Source organism: Palaemon carinicauda, chromosome 2 (assembly GCF_036898095.1).
Source record: "Palaemon carinicauda isolate YSFRI2023 chromosome 2, ASM3689809v2, whole genome shotgun sequence".
Taxonomy (NCBI): domain Eukaryota; kingdom Metazoa; phylum Arthropoda; class Malacostraca; order Decapoda; family Palaemonidae; genus Palaemon; species Palaemon carinicauda.
This window is the reverse complement of record NC_090726.1, coordinates 30442000-30461779: the sequence shown is the minus strand read 5'-3', so window position 1 is coordinate 30461779 and position 19780 is coordinate 30442000. Positions and strand designations below refer to the sequence as shown.

Sequence of the window (19780 nt, the reverse complement as noted above, 5' to 3'; positions counted from 1 at the left end):
CCAGCGAAGCATCACATACCAACAGACTTGCACTCTGCAATGCACGTTTTCCTGCGCAACGACATTAGCAAGCCACCGCTAACGCCCCCTTACACGGGCCCTTTCCTTGTGATCCGCAGCAGTCCGAAAGCATTCCTACTAAACATTCGTGGCAAAGAAGACTGGGTCTCCATTGATCGTCTAAAACCTGCTTATCTTCTGCCAGATCACCCGCCTACAGTTCGCCTCTCTAGATCAGGGCACCCTATTTAACATGTACAGTATGTCATTTTTAGGGGGGGAGCCATGTACCAACCGTGTGTCACACGATCGTACATAATTCATTTTGTACATATTATGCTTGTATCTTCACTCTTCCCTTGCACTAAAAAGAACCAGAATAAACATGTCTGCGTTTCTCCTATGTAACATTGTCTGTTTCTCGAACATGTAATTTCCTGTTGCCTTGAGGTTTTGTATATAAAGGAGAGTGTTCTATAATAAATTAACTCAGTTGCTTTCACACTGCCTTTGAGTTCACAACCTTCTCTCGGCCCGTCACACCTTTAACAGAAATGAGATAGGTTCTTAGGGGGTTAAAGAGAATTCTATATATCCACATATTTAAAAAGCTACTGTATTTTGATTTTCCGATCTATTTTGTAAAACGTTTAAAGATTTTAGCATGTGTAATTTGTTATGAAGTTTACATGTACAGTGTCTGTTGTGATATCTAAATGCTCAATAATCGTTTTGCAAACGCAATCATTTCATAAACCAAGTGAATAGTATTTACAGTAATAAGATATGTTGTAATAAAACGTGAAAGATAATGAAAGAACAATGGGAGATTTACTTAAGTGCTAGAAGAGAGGGCGAACAGACAAGTGTCTAAAGAACCCGATATTGACCTTTAGGCCGGGAGCACACTAGTGACTCCGTGGCGCCACAAAGCCACAGCATCGTGTGGCGGGGATGTGGTCTCCCATAGGTTTCCATTGTTTTCAAAGCCACGCCACGCCTGTGGCGGGGATAGGCGACAGAGAGCCACAGTCGCTTGCCACAGTCGCTAGTTTGCGTGGCAAAACTTGAAAACAATGGAAACCTATGGGAGACCACATCCCCGCCACACGATGCTGTGGCTTTGTGGCGCCACAGAGTCGCTAGTGTGCTCCCGGCCTTAGGGTTTTGGTGGCCGCTGTGGTAACGCCACTGACTGGTGAACACCAGATTGGGGTTCAAGTCTCACTGAAACTCCTTAGTTTCTTTGGTCGCTGCAATCACGCCATCCTTGTGAGCTAAGGATGGGGTGTTTGCAGGAGCCTATAGGTCCATCTGCTGAGTCATCAGCAGTCATTGCCTGGCCCTCCTTGATTCTAGCTTGGGTGGAGAGGGGGGGGGGCCTTGGGCGCTGATCATATGGTCAGTCTATAGGGCATTGTCCTACTTGCTATGGCAATGTCACAGTCCCTTTCCTTTGCCATTCATGACTCTCATGAGCGGCCTTTTAATTTTAAATTTTTAAATTAAATGATGTTGCACCACCATCATTAGATTCAAACCTGTTGAATATATTGAAAACAAGTAAGTTGACTAAATTATGAAATAAAACGACAAGGGAAAAAGTTCTTCAGAGATTATCTAGTGATAAAATTCTTCCAAAACCCCATTATAAGTTGCGCGTGAAATCAAATCTATAGCAGATCTTCAATGTCTGATACCCAGGAGTTAACCAAAAAGATATATTTATAGCATCAAAAACTACTTTCTCAATTTTCTTATAAAATTCAATTCAAAGCAGTCTCAATTGTTCCACATTCGCTGCATGAAGAAAAAAAAATAAAAAAATAAAACGTTTCTGAAGAGATGATTTAGGTCAGGTTTGGTTAGGTCTAATCTTGCCTCTGAGTTGGACCATCTGTTCTGAGATCTCTGAGGTTATCCTATTGCAAACTTCACCATTTTATCCACAGCAATTAACCTAACGTACATAATCACCAAATATAAAATGACTACCTAAGAAACCAATCTTTGCCATGACAAAAGAACCAAGTAAAAATTGACAGATTAAAAAAATAATTCAAACAACCTTTGCTTCTTCTAATTGATTTTTGTTTTGTTTTTGTTTACAGTGGAGGAAAGATGATGAACACCACAAGATGTGTCAAAATTCTGCTAATCTTAATTCTCGGCACTTGTCTAATTATCAAGTTCTGGACAGAAACAGAAACGAATATAACATCTTTAGTTGACAGAATGATTTCAGGTGAGAATATCATTGCTACCAAGCAAGAGCATTTTTATTGTCTGTGCATGAACATATAACCTACTAGAAATCATTTCGTTACTACTCCAAAATATGTGGCAATAAATCTTATAGGATATTCAATTTTTGAGAGATTTCACCTGCACTATTTAGGGGTTGTTGTGGCCTGGTTGGTAATGTCTCTGTTTGGTGAATGCCAGATGGGGGTACGAGTCCCGCTCAGACTCGTTAGTTCCTTTAGTGTTTGCAACCTTACTATCCTTGTGAGCTAAGGATGGGGAGTTTGGGGGAGCCTAGAGGTTTATCTGCTGAGTCATCAGCAGCCACTGCCTGGCCTCCTTGGTCCTAGCTTGGGTGGAGAGGGGCTTGGGCGCTAGGACATTGTCCTGGTTGCTAGCGCAATGTCACTTCCCCTTGCCCCTGCCATTCATAAGCAGCCTTTAAACCTTTAAGGGAACACGGTTATAAAGTTTATCACTTCAAATAATTGCGTTTCTTGCCAGAAAAAAATTGAGGAAAATTATACGTTTAATTGTACCAAAATTATTCTTCAAAGACTGATTATGATTTAGTAAGCAATTTCAATGTTAAATAATTAGACTGGTCACAATAATAGAAGCCTTTATTTCATCATATGTTCTACGTTCTATTTCTTGATACCTGACAATTTAGAATCTGAAACAGAATGTAAACTCCCTGTTGTAAAGATTAAAAAAAAAAGTCTTTCAAAATGGTAGGGGGTAAAACCCAAAATAAAAAATAGAGTCTTTTAAAATAGTAGGTGATAACACCCCCCCCCCCCAAAAAAAAAAAAATATGGTCTTTTAAAATGGTAGGAGATAAAACCCAAAATAAAAGATATAGTCTTTTAAAATGCTAGGAGATAAACCCCAAAATAAAAAATATAGTCTTAGAATGTTAGGATAAAACCCAAAATAAAAAATAAAGTCTTTCAAAATGTTAGGACAAAACTCAAAATGAAAAATAGTCTTTTAAAATGTTGGAATAAAACACAAAATAAAATATAAAGTCTTTTAAAATTTTAGGATAAAACCCAAAATAAAAAATAAAGTCTTTTAAAATGGTAGGAGATAAAACCCTAAGTAGAAATATAGTCTTTTGAAATAGTAGTACAGTAGATAAAACCCTAAGTAAAAATATAGTCTTTCAAAATGGTAGGAGATAAACCCCAAAATAAAAAATAAAGTCTTTTAAAATAGTGGGAGATAAAACCCAAAATAGAAAATAAAGTCTTTTAAAATAGTAGGAGATAAAACCCAAAATAAAAAATAGTCTTTCAAAATGTTAGGATAAAACCACAAATAAAAAAAAAAGTCTTTTAAAATAGTAGGCGATAAAACCCTAAGTTAAAAAAATATAGTCTTTTAAAATGGTAGGAGATAAACCCCAAAATAAAAAATAAAGTCTTTTAAAATAGTGGGAGATAAAACCCAAAATAGAAAATAGTCTTTCAAAATGTTAGGATAAAACCACAAATAAAAAAAAAAAGTCTTTTAAAATAGTAGGCGATAAAACCCTAAGTAAAAATATAGTCTTTTAAAATGGTAGGAGATAAACCCCGTAATAAAAAATAATGGCTTTTAAAATGGTAGGAGATGAACCCAAAATAAAAAAAAATATAGTCTTTTAAAATAGTAGGAGATAAAACCCAAAATGAAAAATATAGTCTTTTAAAATGGTAGGAGATAAAACCAAAAATAAAAAATATAGTCTTTTAAAATGGTAGGAGATGAACCCAAAATAAAAAAAAAATATAGTCTTTTAAAATAGTAGGAGATAAAACCCAAAATGAAAAATATAGTCTTTTAAAATGGTAGGAGATAAAACCAAAAATAAAAAATATAGTCTTTTAAAATGGTAGGAGATGAACCCAAAATAAAAAAAAAATATAGTCTTTTAAAATAGTAGGAGATAAAACCCAAAATGAAAAATATAGTCTTTTAAAATGGTAGGAGATAAAACCAAAAATAAAAAATATCTTTTAAAATGGTAGGAGATAAAACCAAAAATAAAAAATATCTTTTAAAATGGTAGGAGATAAAACCAAAAATAAAAAATATAGTCTTTTAAAATGGTAGGAGATGAACCCAAAATAAAAAAAAAATATAGTCTTTTAAAATAGTAGGAGATAAAACCCAAAATGAAAAATATAGTCTTTTAAAATGGTAGGAGATAAAACCAAAAATAAAAAATATCTTTTAAAATGGTAGGAGATAAAACCAAAAATAAAAAATATAGTCTTTTAAAATGATAGGAGATAAAACCAAAAATAAGATATAGTCTTTTAAAATGGTAGGAGATAAAACCTAAAATGAAAAATACAGTGTCCTTAAAAATTGTAGTAAATAAAACCTGTGTTTGAAACATCTAGGTCCTAAATTGTAACATACTTACAGGGTATTAAAAACCACAGATGGCCACATTTTAACTTACATTTTTTACCAATTTCTAAACGATTTTGAAAAAGTGAATAAAATGTACCCTGTTAGTGAGGACTCAAACAGTATTGATTCCAATATACTTTACTGGAATATTTCAGAATCCGATCCCGCCAAGATAATGAAGAATTTGAAGCCCTGGAAGCAACAAATTTGTGCCATCCACAGCGCATATTTCACACGCAAGGAGGCTTTGCAGAGCCTCCCTCTGATGCATAGGTAATAAAAATTCTGTCTTTAAATGTTTTGATGTTAATCATTCTAATTTAATACTATTAAAAAAACATATGGGATAGGGCAGTTAGATAAAAAAGTAAAGATAAAGGAAAGTGACAAAAATAGAGGGAGGAAATATTAGTAATAAATTAAAAGAAAAGATGGAGGGGTTAATGGGTAAATGGACCTCGGAAAGAAACCGAAGGTGATAGCAGTCCTTGGTAGACTAAAGGATACTTAAAAAAGGAGAGTGGAGTGATATGTTGGTAGAAATGACGATATACTTGTTACTATTAGTTTTATAAAAAGGGTAATGATTTCTACATATCATGCGCTGCTCTTCTTACAATCTCCAATGCTGTACAGAAATCCCTTGATTGTGGTCAGGAAGTTCCTATGATTGGCTTTGATTTCAGTGCTGCCTTTGACTGTTAATCATGAGCCATTTGTTTTCAAACCCAAACAGTTTGGAGTTTCTTAGCATCATTATTGATTATTTTAAGTAATATATTGCAAAGTTGTTGTTGATGATAGTCATCATAGAGAGTATACGATTGTGATATATAGTGTTCCTCAGGGTATTGTTCTTGGTCAATTACTTCTTATACTATATTCAAATGATATGTGGTTTGACCTAGAAAATAAGCTCGTTGGAGGTATAGGGAACGAGAAGGAGAGCGAGACTGAAGCGAAGGTGGATGGACTGTATCAAGGATGACCTTCAATCAAAGGGATTAACCGGTGATGAAGTGTGGGACAGAGGTAGATGGAGAAAGCTGGTCAGAAACATCGACCCCACATAAAAGTGGGAAAAGATGCAGACAAAGACATCTCCTGAAGGCAGATCTGGGATTGCTGAATACCTTAACAGAGATTCAGCTAGAAAAAAAACCTAAGTATGATAGTAAGTCGAGGACAGTGGCTCCTAAAGATCCAAATTGATATTTATTTAACTCTGGATGACTCTTAAAATTTTAAGGGTGATTTTTTATTGCAATTTTGGAGAGACACATTTGGTCTATTATTTCTTCAAATGTACGAAATATTGGTTTATTGTAAACGTCTTTTAAGATTTTCGGTGATCACAATCGAGCATGTCCCATAATCACTGGTACCTTAAGACCAACACCCCTTCCAGTACTCTAGAGATTGGCAGACATTTGTACCACCGAACACCAAAGACTCAAAAATATAAACGAGAATGATGAAAGGCACACGCTCTATGATCACCGGGTGTTTAGACAAAGATTGAAATCCTTCCAGAACTTCATAAGCCCCACTAGCCTCTAGGAGGATTAATACTCCAAGACTAGCCTCAACCCCATAGAGCCAGCAACTTGCCGCCTAGAATGCGTGTGAGAGAAACAGACCAATACCAATCTGGTGAGGCCATACAGAGCCCATATGAGTCTCTTCCCCAGGGAACAAATCTCTGTGGAAAGGACTGCGTTACTCTTAATCGAGCAAGAGCTAAAGTTGGAAGGACTGGAGACAATCCTCATAAATGAGGTCTCGCCCCCTATGCTGAGTGCCTATGTGGTCATCCCATCCAAACAATGAACCACATACTTTGTGGGTGTGAACAGGGGCCAGTCTGTAAAGATTTGGATCTCTATGAATGTAATCAGGCCGATATGAAGTGGATACACTATTGGCGCGATATGATATGATGATTCGGTGATCAATCTATTCTGAAGAAGTGTTTTGATTTATTTCATTCTGCCTTGTTTTCCTGTATGGTCTTCATCTGCTGAATTTGATCTAAATTCATTGGACGAGAAGAGGCGGGCTATTGAATTTCTTACTCCTGATCTGGATATTAATCTCTGGCATCATCGTTCAGTTAGTCATGTTGCATAAAAATGTTCATATTTCTGACCATCCTTTGCAGTCACATCTTCCCAGACTGTACCATCCTGTAATTAATACACAGTATTCTAAAAATTTTATTCTAGTTGTGTCCAGATTGTGGAATGATCTTCCCAATCAGGCAGGTGCAACTTCATAAGTTCAAATTTGCAGCAAATGATTTTTATACTGAGCAAGCTGACATAAGCGTCTCTTCATAGTTTATATAGGACAGATATAATTTAATGTTGTTGCTGATGTTAATATATTTCATATTCTTTAATCGCTATTTCTCATAAAGTTGATTTATTTCGTTGTTTCCTTTTCTCACTGGGCTATTTCTCCCTGTTGGAGCTCTTGGTCTGTTATGAGGGTTGATGGGTTCTTGTTTATTTGTTTTACTTGTCGAAGTTACTGCAATTTGGTATTTTTAGAATATCAAAAATAATTTTGTTGTTAATATATTTAGACTAGTCATTTTCCCATTGCTTCTTTACCTGCTCTTTACTGTTGGCTGATCAAGGAGATTGAAAGATATCATTTATTTGCTAAGGATTATAGCATTGTAGTAGAATATAAATACTGAGATCCACAGACTCTCACAGATAGAGCTTGAAAGGCCTTCTCGTTCTTTATCTGTTATTACCAACTGGGATCCTCTAGGGGCTTATTCCTACGTGTTTATTGTGCGTTGTAGTGGTCAATGTGGTAACGTCCCTAACTGGTAAACGCCAGACTGGGGTTAGAGTCCCGCTCAAACTTGGCAGTTTCTTTGGTCGCTGCAACCTCACCATCCTTATGAGCTAAAGCTGGGGTGTTTGGCAGAGCCTATAGATCTCTCTCCTGAGTCATCAGCAGCAATTTCCTGACCCATCTTGGTCCTAGCTTGGGTGGAGAGATGATTGGGCGCTTATCATTTGATAAATGGTCAGACTCTAGAGCATTGTCCTGTTTGAGAGGGCAGTGTCACTGCCCCCTGCCTCTGCCATTCATGAGCGGCTTTTGAACCTTTAAACTAGTAAGGACTATAGTAGACATTGTGTAGATTGTCATTGAGGTTTTGTTGATTAAATTCTTATAAATTACGTTATTGTTAAGATCTTTGCTGGCATATATATATATATATATATATATATATATATATATATATATATATATATATATATATACTGTATATATATATATATATATATATATATATATATATATATATATATACACACATATATATATATATATATATATATATATATATATATATATCTATATATACATATATATATATATATATATATGTATATATATATATACACATATATATATGTATATATATATATATATATATATATATAAAACAGGGCTTATGGCATCCTGTTCCAGCTAGGGTTGTAGTTTAGCTATAGTAATGATAATGATAATAATAACTCTTAAAAAAAACTAGATATAAGAGTTATGTTTAATTATAATTGTACTGTACTTTTAAAAAAAATAATATTATAATATTTAAAGTAGTATTCCTTGTTCAGAATGTAACTTTTTTATGTCAGCCAAACATCTAAAAGTATTTCTGTCAGAATAAAACTGCATAAGATGGCTATCTAGGGGACCTGTTAATAATACATTGACCTCCCACTGGTTAGGATTAGGTCATAGAATCAGCTGGTCAGCGTGGAGTACAATAATCCATGTTAATGACTATATCCAAATAAATATTGTCGAATTCTTCTTAATTTCCTGTACACAAAGTTACAATTTAGAACTAAACCTTTGGGGTTTTCGGTTAATCCTGTATTATCTTCTTTTCTTTTTTTAAATCTGACAGCTGAAGGATCCCCTTCTCCTATAAAAACACATCCGTGTATATTTATTTTCATCCTGAGTAAGTCGTTGTCACCAATAAGACAAATGTACTGACTCTGATGAAGTCTTTTACATTTCTTTTTGTGGCTATTACCCACATCTAGTGTACATATATATATATATATATATATATATATATATATATATATATATATATATATATATATATATATATATATATATATATATATATATATATATATATATCTATATATATATATATATATATATATATATATAATTATTTACAAATGTATGCTTATATATATACATATACACTTATATGTCTTTATATCTATGTATATATAGTGCATGTTTGTGAATCCAATAACAGAATGTTTATTGTTTTATCTTGAAGAGAAACTGCACCGAAGGTCTCCTCTGAAAACATCTTCCTAATAGAGTCCAGTTGCAATCCACAACCTACATTCAGAACTTGGTGTTCAGTGGAGAGGTAAGTGAGATTCTACGAAACTCCATTTCCATCGTCACTTTCATAAAAATTGGAAAACAGTTGAATAAAGAATTGGGATTGAAACGTTCTTAACTTTTCCTTCCTCCCTTCCTTCCTTTCAGCTGGGCATCTCAACACCCAGATAAGATAGTTTGGTTCATCTTGGTGTCTCCATTCATAAACGATGGCTTTAGAGTGAGCCAGAGCCTTCTCAGTCAGTATTCCAATATCAGGGTTGTCACCAGTGACCTTGAAGAAACATTCAAGGAGACGCCTCTCTGGGATCTCTTCAACTCAGATAAATGGCTGAAAAAAACATGTAAGTATTGGATAAACTAAGGCCCAGTACACACAATGTTTCGTGATGCGCGCAGTATTGAATGGATACGTTGAAAAACGACATTTTCAACACGAAACCGCACCACCAACGTATTGATGGGCCGGCCTGATTTCTGTGTCAGCGCTCAATGGGTAGCTTGCCGTCGTCCACTGAGTGGACAAGGACCAACACTTTATTTTACTTAGATACCAATTTTAATAATAATATTAGTAATACTTTTAATAATAATTTTATTGATTTTGATAATTTAAATAATAACAGTAGAGTCTCCTGGTAGAGTAAATAATCAGCAGACATCCTCTTTCAATGAAAGCTGATCTGCAACTAGGCACAGCTAGTGCGTGAAGAAAGTGACCAGTGTTGCAGTACAGTTTGGCCGCTAGTAATTTTTCTCAACACCACTACTGTACCACCAGGCTGATACATGAATCATAGTGTGTACTGGGCTTAAGCTTTGTTAAGAATTCCAGGTAAGCAATATCTAGCAGAGATTCAGCAAACAGCTGTTAGATGCCTGGAACTTTCTAGTAAGAAGTTTCTGAAGAGGTTATTTGCTTCATGCTAAAGGTAATGTTTTATCAACAGGGTGTTTGACAGGAGGTTGGGCTGTGGCACCCTAGCAGTACCAGCTGAACTCGGTTGAGTCCCTGGTTAGGCTGAAGGAACGTAGAGAGTAGAGGTCCCCTTTTTTGTTTTGTTTCATTTGTTGATGTCGGCTACCCCCCAAAATTGGGGGAAGTGCCTTTGGTATATGTATGTATGTGTTTGACAGGAACTGTAATTATTTACTAGTGTTACTACTATGAAAACTAAGTCCCATATTGTGGTGTGAGCAGGTTGTAAGGTTGGGTGAGGGGTGGGAATGAAGAGGGCTTGGTTGGAACCTATTAAGTGTAAAAGATTAAGAGGGAGTCAAAGGATTAAATGTAGTGTTTATATAGAAGAAGGTTTTGGTGAAACAGGATGCTTTGACTTTCGATAGAAATAATTAGAGAAGAGGCATCAAAGAAACTGCCCAATATTTTAAAAATAGCTGGGGGAAATGAAGATGATGGAATTATTTGCCAATAGAGAAGACTGTATGTTTACGTCCTCAATTGCAATGTCAATACATTACTAGCCTTATAAGTATAGATAAAAAAATCAGCAGAATTAACTATAAAACCAGTAATAGTCATAGTAGTAGTAGTGGATGACGAACCTAACCAAAGATTGGTAAGCTGATTACAGATTGAACTTGCAATTATTTTGGTAAGGCCTTTCCAACTTTAATTATTTTGTAGTTTATAATTTCATACAGTCCTGATCACCAATAATTATTTTTTTCACTCTTTTTTTTTTCTTTATTTGCTATGATTCACAACACCAAAGTAACAAATATATCTATCAAATGGTTATCCACAGCAAAATATATATCCATCACATGGATATCCACAGCACGATATATGTCAATCATATAGATATCCACAGCAAGATATATATCCATCATATGGATATCCACAGTAAGATATATGTTAATCATGTGGATATCCACAGCAAAATATATATCCATCATATAAATATCCACAACACGATATGCGTTAATCATATGGATATCCTCAGAAAGATATATATATATATATATATATATATATATATATATATATATATATATATATATATATATATATATATCCATCATTTGAAAATCCACAGAACTAATCTGAACATCCGCTTGTATAAAACAGCCTGGCCGGAATCGAACCTTAGCAACATGGTGCGAGGAGCGCTGGTGTGGAAGTGGGGTGGGATCTACTCGGACACCGACTCCATTTGCATCAGGAGTACGTCGAAGATCGCCAACGCGGTGGGAATGTACGAGGCCGATAAAGTCAACGGAGCCGTTCTGATAGGCCAGCCTCGGCATAAGGTCTACTGGATGCTTATGGAGTATATTAAGCAAAATTTCAGGGTATGTTACTCTGGGGGATCATAATAGTTATCACCCAGGAATGTTTTTTCTAAGTTTGATACTTCGAATGTAAAGCCATCATCAGGAAGCATTATGATATGCTGAAACAAGACTATGGCGATAAGTATCTATGTATATATAATTTATATATATATATATATATATATATATATATATATATATATATATATATATATATATATATATATGTGTGTGTGTGTGTGTATATATATATATATATATATATATATATATATATATATATATATGTGTGTGTATATATACATATATATATATATATATATATATATATATATATATATATATATATATATATATATATATATATATATATATATATATATATATATATATATATACAGACAGTAGTATTGTTCGTGTGTTAAAGTCATTCATATCACGAATGCTATTCAGACTATCGTAACCAAAGTACTTTAGAAACAAAACTATAATTTTTACGTGCTGTCTACCGAACAGGGGAGAAAACTTTAGATTCTTTATTTGAAAAAAAATGTAACTGCAGTTTCAGTATACTGTGATATATCAAGATATTCTCAGTTAAATAAACCACGACCAATCTCAATATTACAATACAATATCTCAAGCTTTCTCTTTATCCCTTTACTATTATCATCTTTTTTTTTCTTCTTCGCCAAATAACAGTTGAATAGCTTACCTTACTTATCTTACCCTCAAACGGATTCACGCAGTTCTCAACCGACAAATTATGTTACAGTTTAATGATTTCAGGAATCTTCCCTCACAGGGGGACAAGTGGGGTGTGAATGGGCCCCACGCTATTACGAATGTGATGTATGAATTCTGCAACGCAAGCACCTTTGAAGGGATCGCCAAAAGTGGCCAGGGATGCGGAACCATGAAGGTGCTTTCCCCCGAGGCATTCTATCCCATACCCTACGGAAAAAACAGGGCCTACACACAAGCTAGGAGAACAACCAACTTGTCAAAGGTAAAGCAAATAATGAAGTATTCATCTTTAAAAAAAAAAAAAAAAAAAATGGTGGATTCAACACATATAATACCGTATGTCGAGTCTGGTAAAACAGAACTTAGTATTGAGGGTATTGTTATACATTGTTTTCTTCTGTTCAATCATAGAACTTATAGAAAGAGGAGTGCACGAAATTGGGCCACATGTCTTGACGCTAGGGACTAGGAGGCCATTCAGCTAGGTGCTGGGGAGAAAGCCCTCCAGCTGTATGAAATAAAAATGAAGAGATTGAGCATCAAGATGGAAGAGAATGGATTTGAACGGTGTTGTGGTGGTCGATGTGGTAACGTTCCTAACTGGGGTTCGAGTCCCGCTTAAACTTGTTAGTTTCTTTGGTCGCTGCAGCTTCACCATCCTTGTGAGCTAAGGATGGGGGGTTAAGGGTAGCCTATAGGTCTATCTTCTGAGTCATCAGCAGCCATTGCCTGGTCCTCCTTGGTAATACCTTGGGTGGAAAGGGGGCTTGGGTACTGATCATATGTAATATGGTCAGTCTCTAGGGCATTGTCCTGTTTGATCAGGCAATGTCGCTATCCCTTGCCTCTGCCATTCATGAGCGACCTTTTAAACCTTTAAAATCTAAGGCTGAAAAGTAGGGGCAGATAGGGACCAAAATAACGATGCATAAATATCTTATGGAATATTTGCAGTGAGGCGCACTAACGGCACTAAACCATTAGGGGTTATACTGTAAGCATAGAAATAAACAGATTTAGATATATTTATAAAACTAAACACCTTGCTCAAAAAGAAGAAAAAAAAAACCTTAATTATCTAACACCAAACAGAATCTTCTCAGCTGGAATTGAACCCAAAGCAAAATGAAGACTAAAATACACACAATCACTCAGCTGGAATTGAACCCAAAGCAAACTGAAGATAAAAATACACACAATCACTCAGCTGGAATTGAACCCAAAGCAAACTGAAGACAAAAATACACACAATCACTCAGCTGGAATTGAACTCAAAGCAAACTGAAGACAAAAATACACACAATCACTCAGCTGGAATTGAACTCAAAGCAAACTGAAGACAAAAATACACACAATCACTCAGCTGGAATTGAACCCAAAGCGAATTGAAGACAAAAATACACACAATCACTCAGCTGGAATTGAACTCAAAGCAAACTGAAGACAAAAATACACACAATCACTCAGCTGGAATTGAACTCAAAGCAAACTGAAGACAAAAATACACACAATCACTCAGCTGAAATTGAACCCAAAGCAAACTGAAGACAAAAATACACACAATCACTCAGCTGGAATTGAACTCAAAGCAATCTGAAAACAAAAATACACACAATCACTCAGCTGGAATTGAACCCAAAGCGAATTGAAGACAAAAATACACACAATCACTCAGCTGGAATTGAACCCAAAGCAAACTGAAGACAAAAATACACACAATCACTCAGCTGGAATTAAACTCAAAGCAAACTGAAGACAAAAATACACACAATCACTCAGCTGGAATTGAACCCAAAGCGAATTGAAGACAAAAATACACACAATCACTCAGCTGGAATTGAACTCAAAGCAAACTGAAGACAAAAATACACACAATCACCTCAGCTGGAATTGAACCCAAAGCGAATTGAAGACAAAAATACACACAATCACTCAGCTGGAATTGAACTCAAAGCAAACTGAAGACAAAAATACACACAATCACTCAGCTGGAATTGAACTCAAAGCAAACTGAAGACAAAAATACACACAATCACTCAGCTGGAATTGAACCCAAAGCAATCTGAAGACAAAAATACACACAATCACTCAGCTGGAATTGAACTCAAAGCAATCTGAAGACAAAAATACACACAATCACTCAGCTGGAATTGAACCCAAAGCGAATTGAAAACAAAAATACACACAATCACTCAGCTGGAATTGAACCCAAAGCAAACTGAAGACAAAAATACACACAATCACTCAGCTGGAATTAAACTCAAAGCAAACTGAAGACAAAAATACACACAATCACTCAGCTGGAATTGAACCCAAAGCGAATTGAAGACAAAAATACACACAATCACCTCAGCTGGAATTGAACTCAAAGCGAATTGAAGACAAAAATACACACAATCACCTCAGTTGGAATTGAACTCAAAGCAAACTGAAGACAAAAATACACACAATCACTCAGCTGGAATTGAACCCAAAGCGAATTGAAGACAAAAATACACACAATCACTCAGCTGGAATTGAACTCAAAGCAAACTGAAGACAAAAATACACACAATCACTCAGCTGGAATTGAACTCAAAGCAAACTGAAGACAAAAATACACACAATTACTCAGCTGGAATTGAACCCAAAGCAAACTGAAGACAAAAATATACACAATCACTAAGCTGGAATTAAACTCAAAGCAAACTGAAGACAAAAATACACACAATCACTCAGCTGGAATTGAACCCAAAGCGAATTGAAGACAAAAATACACACAATCACCTCAGCTGGAATTGAACTCAAAGCAAATTGAAGACAAAAATACACACAATCACCTCAGCTGGAATTGAACTCAAAGCAAACTGAAGACAAAAATACACACAATCACTCAGCTGGAATTGAACCCAAAGCGAATTGAAGACAAAAATACACACAATCACCTCAGCTGGAACTGAACTCAAAGCAAACTGAAGACAAAAATACACACAATCACGCAGCTGGAATTGAACCCAAAGCGAATTGAAGACAAAATTACACACAATCACCTCAGCTGGAATTGAACCCAAAGCGAATTGAAGACAAAAATACACACAATCACCTCAGCTGGAATTGAACTCAAAGCAAACTGAAGACAAAAATACACACAATCACCTCAGCTGGAATTGAACTCAAAGCAAACTGAAGACAAAAATACACACAATCACTCAGCTGGAATTGAACCCAAAGCGAATTGAAGACAAAAATACACACAATCACCTCAGCTGGAATTGAACTCAAAGCAAACTGAAGACAAAAATACACACAATCACTCAGCTGGAATTGAACTCAAAGCAAACTGAAGACAAAAATACACACAATCACTCAGCTGGAATTGAACCCAAAGCGAATTGAAGACAAAAATACACACAATCACTCAGCTGGAATTGAACTCAAAGCAATCTGAAGACAAAAATACACACAATCACTCAGCTGGAATTGAACCCAAAGCGAATTGAAGACAAAAATACACACAATCACTCAGCTGGAATTGAACCCAAAGCAAACTGAAGACAAAAATACACACAATCACTCAGCTGGAATTGAACCCAAAGCGAATTGAAGACAAAAATACACACAATCACTCAGCTGGAATTGAACCCAAAGCGAATTGAAGACAAAAATACACACAATCACTCAGCTGGAATTGAACTCAAAGCAATCTGAAGACAAAAATACACACAATCACTCAGCTGGAATTGAACCCAAAGCGAATTGAAGACAAAAATACACACAATCACTCAGCTGGAATTGAACCCAAAGCAAACTGAAGACAAAAATACACACAATCACCTCAGCTGGAATTGAACCCAAAGCGAATTGAAGACAAAAATACACACAATCACCTCAGCTGGAATTGAACTCAAAGCAAACTGAAGACAAAAATACACACAATCACCTCAGCTGGAATTGAACTCAAAGCAAACTGAAGACAAAAATACACACAATCACTCAGCTGGAATTGAACCCAAAGCGAATTGAAGACAAAAATACACACAATCACCTCAGCTGGAATTGAACCCAAAGCGAATTGAAGACAAAAATACACACAATCACCTCAGCTGGAATTGAACTCAAAGCAAACTGAAGACAAAAATACACACAATCACCTCAGCTGGAATTGAACTCAAAGCAAACTGAAGACAAAAATACACACAATCACTCAGCTGGAATTGAACCCAAAGCGAATTGAAGACAAAAATACACACAATCACCTCAGCTGGAATTGAACTCAAAGCGAATTGAAGACAAAAATACACACAATCACTCAGCTGGAATTAAACTCAAAGCAAATTGAGGACAAAAATACACACAATCACCTCAGCTGGAACTGAACTCAAAGCGAATTGAAGACAAAAATACACACAATCACCTTAGCTGGGATTGAACACAAAGCTAATTGAAGATAAAAATACTCACAATCACCTCAGCTGGAATTGAACCTAAAGGGAATTGAAGATAAAAATACACACAATCGCCTCAGCTGGAATTGAAACCAAATCGAAATGAAGACAAAAAATACCTAATACCTAATATCACTTCAAGTCCCCTACACCAAAAATTCAAGATATAAATCTTGTATATCTTAATTCATTGTATCAATGCGCCATTACCTTCCTACCCTGGTCCTAATGTTGGTGACGGGGTACTCTTCAGTAACCATTAAACCTTTAAAACCCTTCTTTGTCCCTCTTCATTCATGATAACATTTATTCAATGACTTTCCTTTATCTAGCAACTCTTCGCGAGTTTATTATGGTGGCCTAATTAATAACCCCCGGCCTAGTGATAACCAGATTGGGGTTTGAGTCCCGCTCAAACTTGTTAGTTACCGTCTTGGGGGAGCCTATAAGTCTACATGCTGAGTCATCAGCAGCCATTGCCTGGCCAACCCTAGCCCTTGTTCGAGTACAGAGAAGGCTTGGGCACTGATCATATGTGTATATATGGTCAGTCTCTAGGGCAGGCAATGACAATGTCCCATGCCTCTGCCATTCATGAGCAGCCTTTGAAAAAGCTGACAATTATGCCATCCGTGTTTAGGTGTAGGACAATCACCTATGTGTATATATGGTCAGTCTCTAGGGCAGGCAATGTCAATGTCCCTTGCCTCTGCCATTCATGAGCAGCCTTTGAAAAAGCTGACAATTATGCCATCCGTGTTTAGGTGTAGGACAATCACCTTCATCTCTCTACACATTTATGCTTGAAAATATTGTTGAGAAAAGAAGAATGGCTCTAAATTGATGACAATGCAAGAGCAAGAAGAGGATCAAGGCAGTACTTTAGATTAGATTTACGAATTTAGGACATAATCATGTCCCCGTACTGGGGACTGGGAGGCCATTCTGCAGTCAACTGCAACTGGGGGAGGGGGGCTTGCAGTTAAGGGGGGTCGGGGTACCATGTAAAGTATAAGTTGAGAAGTTGGGCTGCAAGAAGGAAAAAAGGAACCAGTAAGAGGAAAAAATGGAGAGCTTGAATAGTCTCCCTATGGAGTTCGAATGTATACAGCTAGGATCCTTTAGTAATGCCTACGGTACACCACGTGAGCTGCACTGATGGCACTGCCCAGTGGGTGATCCTACCGTTAGGCCTGGACGGAACACAGGCTCAAGTCACAGAACCGCGGCAATGCTGACATGACATATTTTGTAGACTTGCATAGTTAATTTCTAGAATGCTTATTTGATATCACTGATGCAGTAGTTGAAGAATCCCAAATCCATCAAAGCACTCAAAAAAAGGAAAAAGTCTTCCCCTTCTTGAGATAATTTATATCATCACTCCTTGTGCTGATCAAATTGGGAGGTTTTATCATTATTATTATTACCTGGTAAGCCACAACCCTAGTTGAAAAAGCAGAATGCTATAAGCCCCGGGGCTCCGGCATGGAAAATAGCCCAGTGGGGAAATGAAACATGGAAAAATAAAATATCTTAAGAAGAGTAAAAACATTAAAATAAATATCTAATATTTAAACTTTAAAAACTTCACCAAAACAGAAGGAAGAGAAATAAGATAGAATAGTGTGCCCGACTGTAACCTTAAGCAAGAGTGGAAGACCATGGTACTGAGGCTATGGCACTACCTAAGTCTAGAAAACAATAGTTTGATTTTGGAGTATCCTTCTTCTAGAAAAGCTGCCTTACCATAGCTAAAGAATCTCTTCTACCCTTACCAAGGGGCAAATGGCCAAGGAACAATTACAATGCAGTAACCACTTGAGTGAAGAATTGTTTGTTAATCTGAGTGTTATCAAGTGTATGAGGACAGAGGAGAATATGTAAAGAATAGGCCTGACTAATCGGTGCGTATGTAAGAAAAGAGAAAATGAACCGTAACCAGAGAGTAGGATCCAATGTAGTACTGACTGGCCAGTCAAAGGACCCCACAACTCTCTAGCGGTAGTATCTCAACCGGTGGCTGGTGCCCTGGCCAACTGGCCAACCTACTACCTATAAAAGTAATATATCAAATCTAATTTGGTCCAGCAAAGAACACGAACATCTCAGCTGACAGAAAGACAATTAGACAGACAAGGACATCAGTCGATGTTACACAATGAGGAACTTATAACGGTCGACAGATTTCTAGATATTAATCTGTGGCCCCGTCGTCCAATTAGTTGCATAAGATTTGTTTTAAATTCTGATCATCCTTTACATTTAAATCTTCCCAGATAGCACCCTCTTGTTTGTAATACTGGGTATGCAATTAACTTCAATAGTCAGGCCTTCTCCATCATGAAGCTCAATACTACACAGTATTTTAGAAGTTTTATTCCAGCTGTGATCAAGTTGTGGAATGATCTTCCTAATCGGGCAGTTGAATCGGTAGAACTTCAAAAGCTCAAACCTTCAGCAAATAGTTTTATGTTGTACAGGGTGACATAAGTCTTTTTTTATAGTTTATATATGAAAGATTTGTTTTAATGTTCTTACTCTTCTTAAAGTATTTTATTTCAATTGTTCTTTACTTATCACATAGTTTATTGATTTCCTTAATTCCTTTCCTCACAGGGCTATTTTCCTTGTTGGAGCCCTTGGGCTTATATCATGCTGCTTTCACAACTAGGGTTGTAGCTTAGCTAGTAATAATGATAAACCTTAAACACAGTTTGAATGAAAGAAAAATACAATAACTCAAGAAATACAATCTGAAGCACTGACAGGATTTATTTCCTCCTTTTTTCACAGCTGTTCAAAGACTCGTACGTCCTCCACTTTTGGAACAAGTTGACGAAGAACACTCCAGTCAGACCCAAGGGCCACAGCATCCTGTATACAGCAGCCAAGACGTTTTGCCCCGTCACGTGCAAAATTGCGACGTCGCATTCAAATTTCTTTTAGATGTAATACCAACCATCTCACGTGTCACTAATGTCAATAGTTCGCTTGAAATTTATTTTCAGAATTTGATAAATAAACAATTCTACCCGATACTTTTCCTCAATCCTTTTTGTGCGCGTCTTTCCTTCATTTAAACTGGCGAGCATCGTGTGCAGCCATTGCCTGGCCCTCTCTGGTACGAATCTGGGACTTTATATTGTTGCTTTTCTCTGCTGCTCATGATTGATCTTTAAACCTTAAAATAGCACATGAAAGATTTTGAGAAGAAATACTCCTTAAGGTTAAAACAATCAGCAAAGATCCCA

At 36.2% G+C, this 19780-nt stretch overlaps 1 protein-coding gene across 1 annotated transcript; it reads left to right on the top strand.

Annotated features, from left to right (window-relative positions):
- Positions 1-4804: 4804 nt before the first annotated feature.
- On the top strand, positions 4805-19497 carry LOC137616048 (lactosylceramide 4-alpha-galactosyltransferase-like). Its single transcript, XM_068345728.1, has 6 exons — positions 4805-4923; positions 8987-9082; positions 9205-9401; positions 11150-11373; positions 12161-12364; positions 19323-19497. The coding sequence occupies exons 1-6, from the start codon at positions 4826-4828 to the stop codon at positions 19473-19475; spliced, it is 972 nt and encodes a 323-aa protein (XP_068201829.1). The 5' UTR covers positions 4805-4825; the 3' UTR covers positions 19476-19497.
- The last annotated feature ends 283 nt before the right edge of the window (positions 19498-19780 follow it).